Source organism: Haliaeetus albicilla, chromosome 23 (assembly GCF_947461875.1).
Source record: "Haliaeetus albicilla chromosome 23, bHalAlb1.1, whole genome shotgun sequence".
NCBI classification, from domain to species: Eukaryota; Metazoa; Chordata; class Aves; order Accipitriformes; family Accipitridae; genus Haliaeetus; species Haliaeetus albicilla.
In genome coordinates, this window is record NC_091505.1 from 18,923,187 (window position 1) to 18,935,816 (window position 12,630).

Genomic DNA, 12,630 nt, shown 5'->3' on the forward strand with positions numbered 1-12,630 from the left:
GTGAATGACAAGGAGTTTTATTTAGCCCTAGCGATGGGAACATTTAAAAAAAGGTTCCTCTGTTATATTTGTTTTCATTCCTAATGGCAGGAGGCAGGGAAAGGACAGTTCTGAAAGGTTTTTTAACAAATCTGTAAGTCATGCCCCATTACCCTGGGACTGCTGATTAGATCCAGATTGTTTCTCGCACTACTTAGGGAGGGGTGCAGTCCATGCTGGAAGCTGCGTGCATGGATCCATTACACATCTGGAAGTCCCAGGCATAGGTGATGGGAAAAAAACCCCTTTTATTAGGTTTATTGGCTATTATATCCCCGCAGGGAATTTTCCTCGGTGTCTCGAGGCAGCACCCCTGTGCAGAAGGCTGTGTCCCAGGGGGCCGGCGAGCTCGGTGCCGTGGCACACAGGAGAGAGGCATTGCTCCCGCTGCCCCAAAATCCCTCCTGTCCCAGTCCCGGGGGGGGATACTGGGCAGCTGCTGGGGCATTGCCAGCCTCCTGGCTGCTCACGGTCCGGGGAAGGCATCTGTATGCTCTCCTCGAGAAAGCATGCCCCCCTTTTGGGTCAGTATTTTGCTTTTCGATGGATCTTGTGGGAGTGGTGTCAAGCTGGTGCCTGCCCTGCCGGTGCTGCTGGAGGGACCCCTGTGCCACGGCCACCAAAGAGCTTTCGGGTTATAGTTGCCATCTGAATGTAAGGCAGGTTTTGTATTATTGCATTTTTGCTCTTCATAACCATACTGTAGATTTCTAATATGTTGACAAATTCAACCGGGTGACACTATTTGTGGCTTTCAGGAGTGTAATTATGGCTTCATTGTGTGTTGCCACTCGGGATTCAATCTGGGTTTCTAATCCTATACCCTTTTACGAAATCACATCACAGCAGTTCCTTTCCTCCTGCCTCCGATCCATTTTCAGACAAAAAATGACAAAGCCTGTATTTATTTGGGGAGGGAACAGGAGTTCAGTGCGGATTAGTGGGCATGCCTGCGCCGTAATACAATCTGGTTTGATACTTCTGCTCATTCTGATGAACGGGGTGATGCTAAAGGATGAACTCTCCCAGTGATTTCTCTGCAATGCTTTTTATTTCATCAAGAGAAAATGGAGGCTGGACTCAGTTCCTTTGGTGTTTAATAATGTCCATCAGAACCAAATGCCCTTTATTTAAGCTGCAGTAGTAATTAGAGGGTCGGTGGTGTTAAGCAGCCATGGAGTCTGGCTCTGAGGAATGTTCATTGTGCCTCATTAAATTTGGAATTAGTGCTTAAAAGGTCAGAAATAAATATTCTGTTTATATTTCGGGGATAGTAAATCTAAACGGATGCTGTGTTTGCACATCCTCGTCTCTGCTCATTCCTGCTGAACCGAGCAAGGCACCGCTCCATTTGGTTCAGGCAGCAATCAGAGTGTCTGCAATAAAGCCCAACCCCAAAACCAACCCTGGTTTCATTGATCAAGGGCAGGAAAATGATCTGCTGTATTACATCTAATTATAAAACATCAATATCAGATGCTAAATGCACTTACTTTTTCAGAGACACTATGTTGCCAGTTTACAGTTTGCACTCTCCTGTATTGTAGGCTTTAGCAGTGAGCTGGGGCATGGGGAAATGGCTGCACAGGGAGATGCCAGAGGTCGGATCCTTTTAACCTTTATTGAACTCCTCCAGGTGACTGGCTCTTAAATGCTCCTTAATAAGAGCCCATTGCTTCGCGTTTTCCTTCCGTCTTGCCTGGGGCTGTTGACACAGAAGAGGTGCATCCCTCTGCCCCGGCTGGAGCTGCTGGTGGGGACCGGTGGCCGGGTCCTTCCCAAAGTCCCTGACCCCACGGGGGTCCCCGAGCCACAGCACAGCCTGGCCGTCGGAGGAGAGGGTGGTGGGCTCCTTGGGGTGTCCATCAGCATTTGCTGACTTTCCCCCATGGTGGAAGCACCGCTAGCTGTTTGGGTAGAGTTTGCGCGGGCTTTTAACCCAAAATCTTGGGCTGACGCTGCTCTGGCATCTCTCATACCCACCATGCCGGGAGGTGGTGATGCTGGAGAGGGAGGAACTGGGAAGGACGGGTCTATCTCCTGCTGCAGCTTCCCAGGCCGTGGCCGTGGTGCTCAGGACCCTCCCGTGCGGTTGCAGATTTTGCAGATGCCGTCAGTGCCTGAGCAGAGCCGGCGGCAAGCGCGGGGAAGGAGGAGCGGGGCTCCTCAAGTGGGTCAGGCACCGTGGGGCTCATCCAGACTGGTCTCCAGCCACCAGTCCTGGCCTCTGACCGATGCTCCGAGGCAGCAGCATCCTCGTCAACAGCCAGTAGCGCAGGGACTAATTACGTGGCGTCACAGACAACGGGGGAAAAAGTCTCTCCTGCCATCCTTTGGGATCCGCTCCCAGCCCGGAGCTGGATCTGATGAGTCTCCTGCCGGGGTGCGGAGAGAGACCAGCCGCGTTGCTGGGTGTGAGAGCATCAGGACAAGCCTGGTTGTTCCTCTCGGGGCCGTGGGGCTAGATTTTGGGGTTGGGTGGCGTTTCGTACCAGGCCTGCTCCCAGTGGGAAGGAGTCTCAGATCACTTATTTATTTCCCACGGGGTAAATAAGCAGCTTGCTAAATGGTAATGACTTTCCCTCATTGCTGATGCGTACTTCGTTTGACCTGGTCCCTACTTTGAAATTTTCCCTGTTTCTCAAGTGCAGCTGAGTGGTTTTATTTAATTTGCATGAATCCTATATCACCTGCAATATAGTTCAAACCATAAGAATTAAGTGCTGGTGAGATCTCCTAACAGGCAGCAACAGTTTTATTGCAGATGCTGGAGCCTGTGATTGAGTGGCCCATGGAGAACAGGACCGAGGATACAGGAGGACCAGGAGAAGCGCTCTTACAAGCCCTGCCCTTCCCACCGGGGAGGCCCAGTGGATTTTTGGGAATGATTTGCCATTTCTGTGGTCCCTGACGATGCCTGCAGCATGGAGGGAAGGTCAGGAGACCGGTGCTCCTGGTGAAGACGTGCAGCTTGATGCAGAGGATGAGGAGCCGTTGATGTTTTGGGAGGATTTTCTGAAACCCAAAAGGAGAGATGCACATTGCAGCCTTGGAGAAAGGTCCGCTTTGTTTTTTAATAATAAAGGGTGACATGCAAGCTTTATTAACAAGGCACGTAGGGGAAAAAAAAGGCTCAAGGGATAACCCTGAAAAAGTGGCGCTAAATGTGTCATTTTTATGAAGCTGATTTTGTGAAGGGTCCCTACATGCTTTGGCAGGAGGTTGCAGCAGGTTTACAATAATTTGTAGAAAGATAGAAATGTTTTCACCCTGAAGTGAGAAGAAGGGCAAAAAACCCCGTGTTGAGATGCTTTAGAGTCATCTTCTGAGGCGGAGGCTGGCGGAGGGACGGATACCTGTCACTTCGGGTCGGGAGAGATGGGTCCAGCTTCGAACAACCATGGACTTTGCTGGGGGGCTGATGTGCAGACCGAGGAGCCAAACCCTCCGTCAAGAGCCTGGATCCAGACACAGCGGAGAAAGCTGGATTTTCACCTCCGTGGAGTTTGGTTTGGAAAAAAAAAACCACATTTGAAATAGCTGAAAAGAAGGAAGAGTGAGAAAGAGCCAGATCCTGGGCATCTGCTCCGAGGCAGGCAGGCTGGCAGGGACGCGGCTGCGCTGCTCCGAGCCTCCTGGCACGGCTCAAGACACATTCCCCCCACCCCGGGGACCGACCCCGGCCAGCATCCTCTATTTCTCCATCAGTCCACAGTGGTGGTCGTGCCCGGCGTCGCCACAGCCCGCTGACCTTTCTGCTGGCGCTTGCGTTAATTGCCCTTAAACCGCCTTTGGATCCTCCGGGGTTTATTTCTGTTTCTAAGGCAGAGAGTGAGCAGTCGTTAGAGCAGTGCCCTGTTGCTAACGGACCTTTTGCTAATGTGGAAGTCACCCCCCCCCGATGTCCAGGTCAAGAAGGGTTGTACTGACGTTTGTACATCTTTTTTTTTAATTTAATGGAATTGGCAGTCCTCAACTGAAAGCAACCGCTGGGGGGAAAAAAAAAAAAAGTTTCAAATTTCCCTGCTGATTGCTCGATTCCGAGTGTGTCTGTTGTTATATTTATATTTGTGTTGCTAAGGCAGCAGTTAAAAGCATTTTTCAAATTAGGCACTGGTAAGCTGCATGCTGAGCCAGGGCTCTCTCTTTGATGGCATTGACACCAACATGCCTGCATCTGGAAAGCAAATCCTGAGCCCGGAGGACAACAGGGTTTTTCTCCTGTGAGAGAAATGCAGGCTGAGACCACAGACTTTATGCTAGGTGTTATTCAGCACTTCCCCATGTCTTGAATGTATTGTTTATTCATAGCACGGAGGCTGAGGGTCTGATCCTGACGCGCGTGAGCATCCTTCCTTCGTGTTACGATGAGGAAGAGATAAAAATTGGCAGCGCCGTTTGGGAGGTCCTTGCCGTACCTGGCTCTGGATATGGAAGAAGAGCCTGGGCTCCAGGCTGGGCTCCCCTTTGATTTCTACAGGGGCGATGCCAATCAGTGAGAAAGTAACGGTTTGCTTCTGCCAAAATAATGAAGAAGATGAGGGCTGGCCTCTCGATGATGCACTTTATGAAGAGCACACTTTCATTGGCGCCTGCCAGCCTTACCTTTTCCCTCTTTTTTGTGCTTCGACTTTGTTCTTTGGGCCTCATTAAGAGAGGGAGTGGATCCTTTCCCAATTAAAATGTTGACATCTCGGAGATGTTCTCCTTCCCTGTCGTTTTGCCTCTGTTTGTAAGTGATTGCAATTCGCAGGATGAACTAGAATTAAATCAAGTGATCTTCGATTGAATAATGCAAGCTATAAAGCAGCCCTTCTCCATGAAAAATCTCATTTCTTTTTTATTTTTCTGTTTTGATCCCCTAGCCTGCATGGAGATAACCTTGACGGATAATCCCATGGCTGAGGAGAGGTCTCGTAAACTGCTGGGCTGCCTCGTGCACCGGCGGGAGCGTGCTGGCGCGGCAGGGCAGGCAGCTCTTGCCGAGGGTGTAAAATCCCAGCCCCAGGAAGCAGATTTCCCAGATTTCCCATCCTTGTGGCTGTGTCACTCCCTTTTCCCAGATTTCCCATCCTTGTGGCTGTGTCACTCCCTTTTCCCAGATTTCCCATCCTTGTGGCTGTGTCACTCCCTTTTTTTTTTTTTTTGGGGCTGAAATCTGGAAGTAATTAGCATTAGTTGTGCTGCTCTTGGTGGCGCGGGGGATTCGAAGCCTGGGAACGGATGCTGTGACTGACCCCGCGGGAACCCGCTCGCTTGCGTGTGGATTTACGGGGTTGCATTAGTGATGGATGCGGTGCAGAGCATCCCGAGCAGGGGGGACGTGTGGACGAGGGAGTCTGCGTGGGAGGGACGTTACTCCAGTCCACCATACGTAAATCATGGGGAGTTTGCTCGGTGGTGAATGATTTCATCTGAGCCAGGATTTGGTCATCTTTTTTTGGTCAGAAATCAATAGCAAAGCTCGCTGTGGTGTTGGTCAGAGGGGGATTTAGCGTCAGGTCTGTACCTGGGCTGCGGCGGGAGATGCGATGGCAGCACGCGTGGCATTTCCACAGCCTGCGGTGGGATTTTGGTGGCACTGGTCGAGTGTTCCCTGCGGATGGCCCTGGGTATCCCTTGGTCCCTGAAGCCTGGGCCACGCCGTGTTGATGCTTTGAGTATTTTAAAGCTCCGTGATGTACCTGTATATATTGAAATTGGCTCTCTGGGTCCTCCCGCCCGCCCGTTCCTCTCCTGCTTTTCCCAGGGCTGAGATGCGCACATCCAGGGATGAAGCTGGTGGAGGTAGCGGTGGGCGCAGGGGGTCTCACGCTGTTTTTGGGCGCAGCAGAGGGACTGGGGACACGGGGACAGAGCCAGCCAAGGCTCTGGGCTGTCTGGATGTTCCCACAGGGTGACAGAGGGGGCTCCCCGCCGAGGGGGGATCGCTCCGAAACTGGCTCCGATCTGGGCTGCCCTCAGAGCCCATTTGCGGGGCTGGGATCTCCTGTGGGACTGCTTGGGGAGAGACGTGCCGTGGGGTGGCATCCCTCCTCCTGGGATGGCAGCACCAGGATTGATGGATCAACACAGGAGCAGGCATTTTCCGTGGCATTTAAAATCTCGAGTGTCGCGTATTTTAAAAATACATGTGTCCGTTTCCTCCCGAGCTCTAACCATCAAAGTCGTCCTGCAGGACCGAGGATGCAGGAACTGCAGGGACGAGTAGTTTGTGCAGTAAATCTCCTGCGTGAGTCTCCAGCAGTAATTACTATGTGAAAGTAATAACCGAGCTGTGCTGAGTGCTAGGCCAACTCCCCCGGCTCGCAGCTCCTTGCATGTTTCTCTCTGGGAGGTTCCTGTTTGGTAAATTAGATATTGTGCTGTATTTCAGAAAAGGTCACACTTAACCAATGCTGCCTTTGCTTTATTATCTTGGCAGAGCAGTGTAACCTCTGCCGGGGTACGATTGGATTTCGCATTCGGCTCTGCTGCAGCCGCCCCGCTCCCTGCATCCTGCCATTGTGATTACGTTAGCAGCAGACTCTGCTTTCCTTTATTTATTGAGACATTAAAGATGCATGCATTTATTTTTACCATGTTCATAATTGCTGTAAAAACAGGCCATAGTATCCCAGAGAGGCTCTTTGGGAAGGAGAACGGCCACGAGGCTGGGTCGAGGAGGAGCCGCGGCAGGGACGAGGCAGGACGGGGCTGTCCCCGCTCCCGTCCCGGGACGATGCTGCCGTCAGCCCAGAGGAAGGGGAGAAGAGCAGAATCTGTCCCTTCTGCTGCCCAGGGTGCCTGGAGGGGGCAAGGAGCGTCCCCCGGGCCAGGGGTGATGCTGGTGGGAGCCCAGGTGGGATCCCTGCAGATCTGGGAGCACTTTGGGTGGGTGGGTGGACTGGGGTGCCCGACTCATCCAGAGACCCGCGTGCTCGTGGGGCCCCGGAGCCCAGGAAGGATCCTGCCCAGGCCATGCAGATCCCAGCGTGTCCCACCACACGGCTTCCACTGTGACTCACCGCGCGTCTCCCACCGCATCCCACCCTGCAACCGCCGCTGCATCCCACTGCCCAGCTCCCACCGTATCCCACCGTGCAACCGCCGCTGCATCCCACTGCGCAGCTCCCACCGTATCCCACCGTGCAGCTCCCACACATCCCACCCTGCAACCGCCGCTGCATCCCACCGAACAGCTCCTACCACGTCCCACCGTGCATCGCCCACCGTGTCCCACCACGTCCCACCCCACGGCTCCCAGCATGACCTCTTCCCTACCAGTAGTTCCTTACCGGCTGCAAGCACCAGAAAGCCAGGGCTGTGTAATCTGAGGTTAAAAGATGGTGTTTCAAGTGCAGAGCGAGTTAGTGGGCTTTGCTTCCAAATCCATTGACTTTTCTCCCCTGGTTTCACTCCCCTCCAACTTTTAAGCATGTCACCCATTGTTTGCTTTTTTATTAATAGCAGAGCCCACTGTCTCTGCAAATGAAATGATGTAAAACAAAGAAAAGTGCCCGCATTAAATTCTCCGGCAGGGGATTACCTTGCTGGCATTTACATATCTATGCAATAAATATTTTAACATGTTAATTATACACTAATAAGAAAAATACCTTTTGAACTTTCAGTCAAATTGACACACACAGAACTGAGTCCATCAGGGAATTAAAAGCAATTAGTTTTGTAACAGAGCGTAGTCACATTGTTTCTTCTCTGCAAATTGTTCTGTGGTCACCAGCCAGCCTTTTTTTTTGGTGAAAGCTGGTGGAAAGACCGACAGGGACCGGAGTTTTCTGCGCCCGGCTCCGTCCCGCTCGCTGGGGTCTGTCCCGTGCCGGGATGCTCCTTCCCTGCCATGGGGTTTGCTGCTGGCTTTTGTCCTGGCCCTGCAAACCTGGCTGTTCCCAGACGTGGGGAAATCAGACTTGTAACCATCTCCTTTTTCTTTTCCTCCTTCCAGACTGAAAACTACTCCTTTGATTCCAACTACGTGAACAGCAGAGCTCATTTAATAAAAAGGTACGTAGGCTTGCTTGAAAGCGCTTGGCTTTGCCCAGCCAAATCCTGATTATTTAATGTTCTTCCTTACTGCGTTATATACTATTTGCTTTTTTTAATATGCAAAACGTTTCAAGAGTAATAATTTGATTTTAAAAATAGTATTTAGTTCCTATTAAGTCCCATTGCTCTGGGTTTGCAATAAAGGAAAGTCTTTTTTTCTTCTCTTTGGCTCCTTCGCACCGGGAAGTTGCAGCGAATTAGGTGGAGTGCTGTTACCCTGACAACTTTCAAATTCATAGAGTTTATTCTATTTGAATGCACAGGAATAAAATGATAGATTTGGATGGTGAGATCTCCCTGCCGTGTGAGGTGCAGGAAAAGGGAAAAAAAAAAAAAAATCTCGTTTGGGGGCAGGTAATTGGGTTGGATCCACGCTCACTGTTTCAGTTCGAATGCCAAGGCAAAACAGCACTTTGCTAGGCTTTTTTCTTCCATGGGTAAAAAGGAAATCATCAGTTCAGTTGAAACCTGGTAATTACCCTTGGGGGAATTTAACCCTTTGGGTAAAGTACTGGCATCCTCAGAGCTTAGTGGCGAAGAAATGTCTCGGGGAGGTTAATGCCGAGGTTATCCGGTTGAACCCGGCAGGATTGTGTTAAACTAGAGGTGAGCGTCGCCCCGTGGGGCGGGTGGCCAGGCTTGCCTCTTTGCGAGGCAGGGAAAGGCACTGACACAGCACAATCAATACTCATCAGGAGGCCACCACGTAAGGATGCGGGCGCAGGAGGTGGCCGGCAGCTCTTTGCCCACCTCCCCTCTCCTCCCCGGGGACCGGCCAAGGTGCGCGGCGAACAAGCCGTGGCCGTGGCCGTGGCCGTGGCCGTGGCCGGCGGGGTTGTGCCCGGGGGCTCTGCAGAAGCCGTGGCGATAGCAGGGGTGGAACGGAGAGCAGGAGCCGGCCCTGAACTGCTGAGATCTGATCCGAGCAGTAAAAATATCCAATTATCTGCCTGGCTGAGATCCCATTTGTTTACATCTTAAAAATATAAGGAGAAAGGGAGCTGGGAGCGCATTGTTTAAGCAGCTCGGGTTCAGCTAGCGAAGGGCAGGTGTATTTGCCTGCCTGGCTCGTGATGTTTAACGATGCTAATGCAATTGCGAGAGAGATGGCTTGCCTGCGCCGTGCCGCTCCTCGCCAGAGAGTCTCCAGGCATACTGAAAAAAAACCCCCAATCTATTAATCTTTCCTCGTTCACACCTAAGATAAAGGGAAACGGTGCTCCCGCCCGCCGCAGCAGGGCTTACTCCGTGGTTGTATTGTTTGGGAAATGCTGCTGCCGCCGATTCCGTGAGACCTGCCCATCCTTTAGAGAAGTGTCAGCCGCGGAAACATGTCGTGTGGCTGCTGCATTACGGTCTGGTTCACTGCGGGGAAGATAAATGCGTTGTAACACGGGTTGCTTGCGCATTATGAACAGCAGCTCTGTGTAGGACAGCGTTTCCCCTCGCTTTCTACCTTTGTCTTGTATCTTAAGTACAACGGGTGCTGGGAACGCTGTGCAGACATCTAAGAACAAAAAATATTTTCTGTAACATACTGTGGCATCATTTTCATCCTTTGCCTTTATGAAGATGTTGTAGCTCTTCTATCTTTGGTGAGTGAATCTCCTCAAATCCAGCACTTTAATTAATCTATTTGTACTTTTCCTGTGTTGTCTGCCTGCCTCTCTCGCTCATCTACGTGCACACAAATGAATTGTAGATTTGTAGTGCTTTCTTAACTTAAAATTCTTTGATGTCGCCTGGAATCAAAGTCAGTGGCTTCAACAGGGACATCTTTATTTAAAAGGTAATGTTTGAAGGTTTACCAATTTATATGTATTTCAGAGCTCCCCCCTCGCGTGCTTTTGCAAAGCATCAGATGGTAGGTGGTCTGTTTGGTTTCCGTGGAGACGCAAAAGGGCTTTTCAAAGTAATGAAAATCTCCAGCTCTTCGGGGCTTTGAAGCCCAGGCCCCTTCTTCCACCGACATTTCACACCAAATCAGCCAGCGAAAAAGTTTGGTGCCCTGGGTGCAGGCGGGTTCCCCCCCTCAGTGGGTGCAGGCGTCCCATGCCCTGGGTGTCGAAGGAGTCACAGGGTGGGTGACCCCAGGGACGCCCCGATGGCCGTGCCACCCGGGGCAGGAGCATCTCGAGACTCAAGACATCCCTGCGGCTCGCTGCGGCCGGGTGTCCTGGGGCATCACCCCTCACGGGGCATCGGGGAGCAGCAGAAGGATCCCCAGTGCAGCCAGAAATGAAACTCTTCTGTCCCTCCAGCCGAGGAGATGGGTGCTGTGGGGCGATGGAGCTGCTCAGCCCTTGGGGGAAATTTGGGAGCAGCTCAGCCCTCGGGTCCCCCCCCCAGCGGTGGCTGTGCTTGCAGGGGATGTCAAGGAGTTCGACCGTGTATCAGATCTCCTTAAAGCTGCGTGGAATTGGACCCAGAATCACCGGGTTATTTTTAAAAATAAGAATGGCATCGCCATCGTGAAAAGAAATTCCCGTTTCTAGGAAGACTTTTGTTTTCAAACTTTAAGTGATTAGGATTTGGCCTATAACCTAAAAAATCAGGGTTTAGTTCCTGTGTGACTTCAGTGTGAGGTAACAGGACGTGAGAGAGCCTGGTTATAGAAACAGCTCATTTAATGTATGTTTTTTAAATTTTATTTTCAAGTCCTGCTTCGCTCTCAGCTTCCAGAATACCCACAGCAGCCTGACCCGCAGCCTCACACCGCACCCAGGGGCAGCAGCAGCCTGCAAGGCGGTGCAGGCTGGATGCTGTGTTTCAGGGTGCTGAGCAGGGGGTTCACCCCCCCTAACACCTTTTCCCAGCTCTCCGTGCTGGGGGAGAAGTCCCAACCCTGCGACCGGGTGCTGGGGACGGCGGGGGACCTTCCCGTCCCCGCGGGTCTCCCTGCAGTGCCGCGGGGTGCCGGGGTCACCTTGTTCCCACCCTGTAAATCAAGGCTCTGTCTCCCCCAGCAGCTCCACGTTCAAGGACTTGGAGGGGAACAGTCTGAAGGACAGCGGCCACGAGGAGAGCGACCAGACGGACAGCGAGCACGACGTGCAGCGGGGCCTCTACTGCGACACGGCCGTCAACGACGTGCTGAACACCAGCGTCCCCTCCATGGGGTCCCAGGGCCCCGAGCAAGGTGAGCCACCGCCACGCGCCCCGGGGGGCTTCCCACCACCCTCCCGACCCCCCTCAAACCCTACGCGGTGCCTTTGGTGCTGCCTCGGTGGGCGCACGATGAGGGTGCTTAGCGCTCGCCGGGGATAACGCTGTACGTCGTCAGAGTGCTGGCTAGATAGAAATTAATCTTCACGCCGCGCCTGTCAGGTAAGCGAGCGGTTGGGATTATCCTCTCTCTCACAGGCAGAAAACCCAAAGCCCCCAGCATCCGCCTGACAGCGGCGGAGTTGGGATTAGGGCCGGAATTACCGGGGCCGGTCCCTGCCGGCGTTCCTCTCCGGAGCGCGGTCGGTGCGCCCTTCCCCGCGCGCTCCGCTCGCCGTCTCTGGAGCTCGTACGCAGGCGCCGTCCGGGCAACTTTTCCAAAAGGTTGGCGGAGCGTGTAGGCAATTAGTCAGGCATCCCACGAGGGATTCGCTCAGGCCAGTGGGCGAGGGTTTGCATCTTTTTCCCCCCCGAATAGGCGGCAGGGTTTCAGCTCTTACGCGTCCCCACGTGCAGGGATGAAGCCCTGCTCCGAAACCAGACCGGTGTTAGCTAGAGGAAAGAAGTCAGAGGAGTTCAGCTGAGCCCAAGCCGTCGTTTGTACTTGGGCACGAGTGTCGCTTTTAATGTCTGACGGATGCAAACATCCTATGCAAACATCCTGTCTTTTTCAATTAAGAAGCCTGAATGCGGTTTGGTGCTCCGGCGCAGGGGAGCCTCGGGGCGCTTGGCTATATCTTGAGATAAGCTGTAGCTGAGGCTCAACTGGAAGCCCCACTGCTAAAAGACTTAAGGATACGAAAACAAAATGCTGTGATTATGAACTGGTCTTCAGCTGTTTAATTCAATTCATGGTAAACATCATTAAAAGCCTTTGTTTTGCTGTCATAAAAGAGTCAAACCGGGGAGAGAGAGTTCTTGCCATCTGCGCTGCCGAATGTGTTTTTTTTCTGGAGAGAAGCTGATCGCTGTATTAATTCTCGATAGAGTCTGTTAAATGGCCATAGTTAACCCTGTAAGACTCCGCGAGTAGGGGAACGTGGAGGTCACCTACCCATTCCACGCTGCCAGCCACGCTAATTGGAGAGGGATGGCATCCGCAGCGATAATGTATTTCCAGACAACCCTACTGTGGCCAAAGATGAAAAAAATTAAACATTTATATAACTGTACAGTGGCAGTTTAATTCTCTGCGGACCGGCACCGTGTCAGAGAATGCAGGCTGATAGCTATCATTTATTATTCTTCTATTACAAAGAACTGCTTTTTCATTTCGATCAGGAGAGGGTTTCCTAAGATGCATTTGCAGGAAGGGATGACTGTAGGAGCAAAAATGTTCATAATTGATTCCCATCCTGTTGAATGGTCTGAGCAACATCT

The 12,630-nt window shown here is 52.1% G+C and overlaps 1 protein-coding gene across 1 annotated transcript in view; it reads left to right on the forward strand.

Annotated features, from left to right (window-relative positions):
• Positions 1-12,630, forward strand: part of PCDH19 (protocadherin 19) — a 59,150-nt gene that overhangs the window by 20,337 nt on the left and 26,183 nt on the right. The window contains exons 3-4 of the mRNA XM_069811504.1: positions 7,985-8,043; positions 11,055-11,224. Coding sequence (XP_069667605.1) covers positions 7,985-8,043; positions 11,055-11,224 — 229 coding nt within the window. The remainder of the gene's footprint in view (positions 1-7,984; positions 8,044-11,054; positions 11,225-12,630) is intronic.